At 36.0% G+C, this 8310-nt stretch overlaps 1 protein-coding gene across 1 annotated transcript; it reads left to right on the top strand.

The window, feature by feature from the left end:
* Positions 1–3579: 3579 nt before the first annotated feature.
* On the top strand, positions 3580–4916 carry LOC115928463. The gene is made up of 2 exons (XM_030995674.1): positions 3580–3803; positions 4372–4916. The coding sequence occupies exons 1-2, from the start codon at positions 3581–3583 to the stop codon at positions 4770–4772; spliced, it is 624 nt and encodes a 207-aa protein (XP_030851534.1). The 5' UTR covers position 3580; the 3' UTR covers positions 4773–4916.
* Positions 4917–8310: the final 3394 nt, after the last annotated feature.

Here is an 8310-nt window from a genome sequence, read left to right as displayed (position 1 = left end):
TTTAGAGTTGTGGTTCATCATGATTGTTCTTGGAATAATAGGGAAGTGGTTTTCCGTTGCCTTCTTCACCGCAGTATGTAGCCGTATCTGGGACCGTCCAGCACGCCAGGCATTAATCAGAGGTTCACCGTTGTCCTAAAAGGATCTTCCGCCGAAACACTCCTACTGCATTGCTGCTGCACAATGCAGAGCAAGCTAAGCTTATTTAAAGGCGGCCTAAACTCGCCTTCCCAATTCAACGTCTTAGGAGATATGCAAGCTTTTATTGGTCCCACTGGTGCCACCCAGTACCACCGCCAGCCCCCTGATGCTGAATGGTCCCCTTTTAGTCGCCTTTTACGACACGCAGAGGATACGTGGGGGTATTCTTGACAGGCCCACCCCACCGCATAACCTTGCAGTACACACCAATACTTATACGCTAGATGATCAAAATGTTATGATCGATTCCACAACGTTTCTCTCACATTGCAATCCCATGACCAGAACTGAACTATACCTTTAAACACCCCATTCTTTTTTGACATCCAACATCGTCTGACAACTCTTGTCACTTTTCATATCTTTGTACTGTGCAGCTACACCTCTTACTTGCGAAAATGATTATGTATGCGCTATGAGGTCGAAAAAAAACATATTTTTTCCTGTGTTCCAATACAATTTTGACAAATAAAACATGTAATTCCCATTTTTTCGAAATGATGTATCTAGCTCAAATGGATTTCGAAACACTTGAACAAGGATGAGGTATCTATACAGCACTACAGAAGGATAACTAACATGATTTATGAGCTATAAGGGGGAAAAACCATATCGTGTTTACTTTGTCCTAATAAAATGTTGACAAATACAACATGTGATTACCATTTCTTCTCGATATTTAGAGGATTCCCAAGCACTTGAACAACGTCTAAATGCGGTTTTGCTGCATCATTACAGAACGATATCTGAATTCATTGATAAGAGATGTACTATTAAGGCTAATGACATAATTACCGCAATCAGGACTGCTCTCTTCAATACTCACCAAATGCTGATTGATTGGCGTGAAAGTCAGACATCTACAAGAAACCAAGAAACGATCGACATAGAAAATAAGCCAGGTAATGCTAAATACTTCTTCTGTACTTAAGGAAGTTGAAGTAAATAACCCAAGAGTATGAACACATCTCCTCCCGATAAAAGAAGAAAGAGTACTTTTTTCCCCAAAGAACTCTATTACCCATCCCTTTAACTACCCGATTTTACGGTAAATCGCACCCGGGATTAAAGCTGTATAGGCCAGATGCTTTAACCACTAGATTACGGAGGCGGGTTGAGTGCTGTTTGGCTATACCAGATACGCTCACTGATAGACAGCCTAACCAGCCTCGTATCAATTAATGTATCCCTATTCTTGGACGGGGAAGGGGAGTACTGAACAATAACAAATAGTATAGAATAGAAATATTTGCTCTTATACTAAATAGCATCGGCAAGTCCGGTGGGGGGTTTATTTACATAATGTGACAAATCAATCATGTCAATATAGATAAATGATTGCTTCAATAGTTTTGAATACGTTTTATCTCCGTATTTTCTTCCTGTTTTGACATTAACTGAAAAGGTCGCAAGTGCTGTCTCCGCTGGGAATCCAACTCGGACCGTTGGATGTGGAAACAAAAGTCTCACTTTTTTCTTGAGTTTGGTAATAATTTTTACATTGTATTATAGATTATGCCTGGCCTTCTGACGAGGAACTCACAACGATTTCACGTCATCTCACACGAGAATCAATGAAGGAAGTCTGCAAGAAACTAACAATTGACTGCCAATATGATGATGCTAATGACGAAGGGGAACGGTTCGAAACTCTACGTAAATGGAGAACCAATGCGTCAGATAAACCGTTAGAAGAGACATGGAAGCAACTTTCTTCAGTCTTGGAATCAACCAATCTCCGAGGTACCTTCTCAAAGTGCATAATCTCATGTATTTTCTTACAAATAGACAATCTATAAATATTTACAGTTTACAACTGAATTATTCATACTCCTTGTATATTTGATGTTTTGGGAGTGTTGTTTTTCGTAACTCAAGAATGAAAGGTGGACTGGTAAAATTATGTCACATTCTCTAGACACATAAATTGAGACAAATCGATTTTGTATATACCTCGCCACTTTTAAGGACTATGTCAATTTATATGAGGTCAAGTCACCACTAAATGAAGAAAAAAAACATTCCAATTACGACTTGACCTAGAAATAAATCATCAATTTGAAACATACTGATAAAGTAAAAAAATATTCAAATAAAAATGGTTTGGAACATACGTTATAAGGCTTGTCCTTTTATATTCCCCAGGTTTGCTGCCAACTTTAAGAGGACCATACATCTACAAAGCTGAGTTAGTTGATCTGGCTTTTCATCTGCTTATCCATGATCTTTTTCCTGTCACCAAAGTGCTAGATATTAATGCCACCAAACTGGCATCATATCGACCCGCCTTCCATCCTTCACACCTTGAGATCGGGACCATCAAGTTACTCATTGAACTCTTCGAATCCATTAAAGGTTCGCCCCTACCTATGAGTGGAGAGGACTATACACGATCTGTTTTCTGCCGTAAAATAGCGAACCTTCACTATCCAAATGTCGCTATTACAGAAATATTTGGTAAGAGTATATTGATAACGAATCTTAAATGTCTATTCTCATTTTACAGTACCAAATGATCCCCCAGCAAAAAAGAGACAATAATAATGTTAATTTTGTAGTAACATAATTCAAGGAATATTGATTGATCGTAGTGGAACCAGAGATAGAAATATATGAAAATCCTTGATCGCCAATTTCAAGTTCAATTTCAAGTCCATGTTATTCCACCATTAACAAAAAATCCAATACAATATACAAACCATACAATACAAATAGGAATACAAAATAAATGGTTAGGCTGCCTCTAGAAGCTGAGGCTTGATCATGGAACACCCAATTACATACAAAACTAGTTCTGGAACATACAAGCCACCTACCGAGCAATCAAGCAATTGTCCACCTGTTGGCTAGCAAGAGTTCATATCCATATTATAACATTAGTTGCTGTTACAGTTGAAATTAACTAGTTTGTCGCAAATATTTCCTTTGATATCGTTTAAGATAAATTAAATCCTTTTCAAATTAACTTTTTTGATTTTCAAGAGTACGACATGAGCTATGGGGAGTTGTGTTCTATCTCGGAAGCAATAAATAAAAACCTAGAGGAACATGCTGATCAAGGTAAGAATCTGCTAAAGCATAAAGTTGGTATGGAATATAGTTTGATGCATTCATGATCCAATCCGACATCATTTTGTTCTGATCCGTGATACGGTTTTCTTGTCAATTTACATCAATTCATCAATCAAGCCCATATTTAGAGGCATTTAAGGTTTTTAACGAATAATCCAACCTGTATCACACACACAAAAAACTTTGGATAGTCGAATCCGTAATTGTGTCACTGATTTCATTCAGACAAATGCACTCGAAATCACGTTTAATGACGACGTTAGAAGTTGATCTTGTTGACTTTTTTCATTTAGAAGTTACTTCTGGCATGCTTCCAGGCCCAGGGATCCCTGATCCACTTCAGAATGTGCTACAGCTGACTGATCAAGACATAGCTGACCGTCTTGATGCCTCACACCCATTAACAGCATTTGCGCTGTTAAAGATATGGAAAGAGAAGCCACGTCCGTCGGTTTTCAACTATCGTGCGGCTTTAGCTTATGAACTGCGGAGGACCCAGATGCCTGGTCTCGCAGATGAAGTAGCTGCAGGTTAGTCCATATGCTATTTAATATATACTAAAGCTGAAGAGATACGATAAAAGAAATTAGAAAACAAAGAAAGTTACTACCCTCTAAGAATTTAAATCTATGTACGTCCAATTCGGTATTAAATATCAATTTTCGATCCAGGAATCTGTGATGGGGAAGGTGGAGGTTAAAGCGAGCACATTTCTCAAAAAGTGCTCACGAAAAGGTGGGGGCGGAGGACGGGTCTTTTAAAGTTATTTACCTTCAGCTACAGCCTTTGTCAGCAAAGTGGAGAATGCATTATCATATATTTATCTTGCCGGTAGCAAGGTCTAAAAAAGTAGATCAAAAATCAAATGATGATGACAATACTTACAATAATGATAGTAATAATAATATAATGTTTTTGGTGCAGCGAAATTTAAATCAAAGTGAATTCTCAAAACAGAGAACAAACAATCAAGATGAAAGAATTACAACTAAATATGTTGTTAGTGAATTGAATACGTACATGTCGGTTTCCTATATTTGTATGAATATCTATACGAATTACATATGCTCGATTATGGCCTTTATTCGTATGTGGCAGGCAAATACATGGAAGAGGGGACAAGTCTTGCATTCATTGAAGACATGGTTCGGGGATTACATCAAGATCAACTGGAATGCCTTGGGAATATACTAAAACTGAGTGGAACAGACCGCTGGTCTACGATTACACCCTCAGATGCGATCTCCAAGAAGATCTTTGACTGGGTGGCAAAATGGACAAATGAAATGGAGACTTGTCGGAAATCCCGTGCCAGACAACCTGTCAAAACAGACATGACAAAAGTCCCCGGTGGCTCCGTGTTAAGAGACGTTACTGCGACGAAAATGCTTCTTGATCACAGGGATCTAAATGATCTGCTCGTACAGCATGGTTTTCTAGATTTCGCGCGTGAGATTATGATCATAGAGCAACGATCGGTTGCAGGGTTGTTAGCATGAATAGAGCAGACTTTTGTCGATAGGAATCCAACCAAGTTTATCTTCGCATCGAAACAAAGTCGTCAATTTAGTCTTTGGATTGAGCGTATTATCGGCAATTTAATTTGTTGTTGTTGACATTCTACTATTTTACACCCTCCCCTCTAGTGCCCCCTCTCCCCCCCCCCCCCAAAAAAAAATAAAGGGAAGAATGCCCATTTAATAGTAAGTTTCCGTTCTTTACGATGTATGATAATTGGTAGAAGGGGAGAGCAATGTGGAATATGTCGTAAGACAATCATAAGTTTTGACATGTCAGAGGTCTCTTCTCAGGTTTTTTGTAGACTCTTTGTTCATTTGATCTTCAGCTGGTATAAAATACGTGACTGGTAATTTAGAGGCTATAGTGCATGTTATGAAATTTGGGTAAAAATGTGTAAGACCTCTTCCTCTCTATACCATCGACTATATACTGCATAAGATAACCTGAGTGTAATATGTTAAGTTTCAAACAAAATGCTAGAAAAACATTATAACATTGTATGTATATATTATGTACATGTGTAAGTTCATTTTTATTTAGGGATGCTATGTGCCCACTATAATTCAGGAGGCATTTCCCCTGATTTGAAAGACAGAAAGAGAGAGAGATATATATAGACACTTAACAAATAATGTAAGTTTAAATATCAATAGCAACATGACTTACATTTTCCAAGGGCCATGTACACTTGCATGAGTTAAAAAAGTGAATGGTAATAACATTATTGGGTGGTATTCTCGAAAGCAGGCCTAAGTTAAACCTGGCCTAACTTAGTCCGTGGATTAGTTAGGCCAGGCTTAACTTTAGTCCACCTTCGAGAATAGCAAAAGAGATAGTCCATGGTTTAAACCAGGTTTAGTCCATGGACTTAAGATAGTCCGCTTTCGAGAATACCACCCTTTATGTTTATCAGTAATTTGTTCCCTCTCTGTGTAGCTGTAGCATCTAGTAATCTATTGTACATGTGTCTCTTTATTTTCCTTTGTAGTTTATTTGATTGCGATGTTCTCTTTATCAATGATCATCAGTCTGTGAAATTTTACATACAATACACAAATTTATGTTACGTGATTTTTAGCGAACCCATGATAGACTGCTGTACATGTAATAGTTATCAAAACGCTTTGTGCAATGGGAGCGCCAATATGATGAAATATACAATTATCTAAGAAGGAATTATTGGTTAGGAATTAGTTCAGGTACGATAATGATCACAAGTCATAGACTTGTTTCGACTTTTACTGTAATATTGTAATATTTTGGTGTTCTATATTTGTTTTACAATGTAATTACACTGAAGTAAGGGCTCTGTCGCAAGACTTTCTTTCATTCATAAAGATACCATAAATATTATTGTATGCAGAACAAATAATGATAGTAACCAATGCTACATTCATCATACTTTGCAAAATGTTTAGGTTTGTGAAATTAACTTTTAAAAAAGAAAGAGGTCTGTAAATATTTGTTGTCGCTATGCATGCTATCTGTGTCACCAGGTCCTCTTTCTCATCACAATCTTCATCAATTCGTTATTATGTTTATCAGTAATGATGAATTGCATATGTTTGTTATATCCTGTGTAGCTGTAGCATCTAGTAATATATTGTACATTATGTCGCTTTATTTTTCATTTTAGTTTATATGTTATCGGTTTTCTTCTTCTTTGTGAACATCATCCTGCGAAACTTAAAATACAGTACATGAATTTCTGTTATGTGTTTTAGCGAGCCCATTACAGACTTCTAAACAAAAAATCAGTTGTTAAGGGTTTTGTGCGATAGAGGGTAAATATGATAAAATATACATGTATCTATAAAGTAATTATTGTTTACGATTTAGTTCAGTTGCGATAATGATCACAAGTCATAGGCTCGTTTCCACTTTTACTGCATCAATCTAATAATGTTTTATTGTAATAGTTGTGTATTCCATATATTTTTACAGTGTAATCACATCGAAGTATGGGCTCTGTCATAAAGCTTTCTTTTATGTGCTAAAGATATCATATTATTTTATGCAGAATACATAATAAGAATAATCAATGATACATTCATCACAATTTTCAAAATGCTATAGCTTTATGGAACTTAAGAATTGAGAGGTTTGTCAATATTTGTCGTCGTTTATAGGTATGTAAATAGTGTTACAGGGCCCTGCATGTACTTCATCATAATCTTCATCAATGACCCATTATCTAAACTCGCTATCAAATCCAATTTCTCTGGATGCCTAATTTCATCATAATTATTTCATTTTATTTTGTTTGATGAGGGTATGTATTATTAAAGCATTATAACTAAATAATATCGAAAACAAATGCATTTTTCACAATATTATTCATGGATCGAAGCTGACAATGAGCTTGAATATATTACCAACAGGCTTAGAATGTAACATTTACGTTAGAAAAAAGAAAATATATACACACATATTATATATTGCAGATTTTTAAATGTTTGGAAGTGAATTTCCACCTTTTGTAGCTAAAAGTATGATACCATTAATAATTTAACTTTCTAATTTCCAATATGTCTCAGTCTCTAACGTATGGCAAAGTCAATTCCCTGAGTGTTATTGTATCTGGATTATGAATAGTTGACGGACGGATTATGAAAAGTTGACGGACGGTTAAAAGTGTGATGTGCTTTCATCTGAATATTGTTGGAAAATTGTAGTTTATCCCAATCTTTATTTCCAACCCTGCATATTCTTGCCGAAACAATGATAACAATCATCTTATTTTGAGAGAAATTTTAGTAAAATAATCTTTCTGATGTCACGGTTCAATATCAAGGTCGAAAATCTATTTTAGTTGATTCAATTTCTCCTGTTGGTATATGTCTTGGCGAACGGGAAAGAAAGAGAGAGAGAGAGAGAGAGAGGGGAGGGGGGGATATATATATATATATATATATAAGTGCTAATATACGAAAGATTAAACATTTCTTAATGTGGATGCAATCGAGAAAAAAAAGCAAAGTTTCATTGCATTCACATACTCTATAGTCTATTATAATGGAACATCTTCATAAGGCTGTGCATTACCTGAATCTGATTTGTGGACTTAGTTAAATAATCTTTCTGATGTCACGGTTCAATATCAAGGTCGAAAATCTATTTTAGTTGATTCAATTTCTCCTGTTGGTATATGTCTTGGCGACCGGGAAAATTTTTCACGCACAAATATTAATTGTACAAATGTATTATATTTACAATACAGTCCCATCATGAAAATTAATTGACTTAAATCCAAAATCTTTACGTGGGCGACATCGCTGTCTAATAATTGCAGAATGGCTCGGGTGGTAATTAAAAAGCATGACTCTCAGAGGGCAGCAGCCTTCTCGTCGAACACTCCTTTCCTCTTCGAATCTTACTTCTGTCACATCAGTCATAATCTTTAACGAGATTTCAAATTTGTGCTTATCTCACTAATAATAGTATGAACTATAATACTTGTCAAACAAGATTTTAAAGGGGCTGACGTTATATTGAAAATCATATACGTGGTTAGTA

Source organism: Strongylocentrotus purpuratus, unplaced genomic scaffold, assembly GCF_000002235.5.
Source record: "Strongylocentrotus purpuratus isolate Spur 01 unplaced genomic scaffold, Spur_5.0 spur5_scaffold_3, whole genome shotgun sequence".
NCBI classification, from domain to species: domain Eukaryota; kingdom Metazoa; phylum Echinodermata; class Echinoidea; order Camarodonta; family Strongylocentrotidae; genus Strongylocentrotus; species Strongylocentrotus purpuratus.
This window is presented reverse-complemented; position numbering and strand designations above follow the sequence as displayed.

Coding starts and splice junctions, on each gene's coding strand:
- LOC115928463 (XM_030995674.1), top strand. CDS start 3,581: ATGCTTCCAGGCCCAGGGATCCCTGATCCACTTCAGAATGTGCTACAG. Junction 3,804..4,371: donor CGCAGATGAAGTAGCTGCAG/GTTAGTCCATAT, acceptor CGTATGTGGCAG/GCAAATACATGGAAGAGGGG.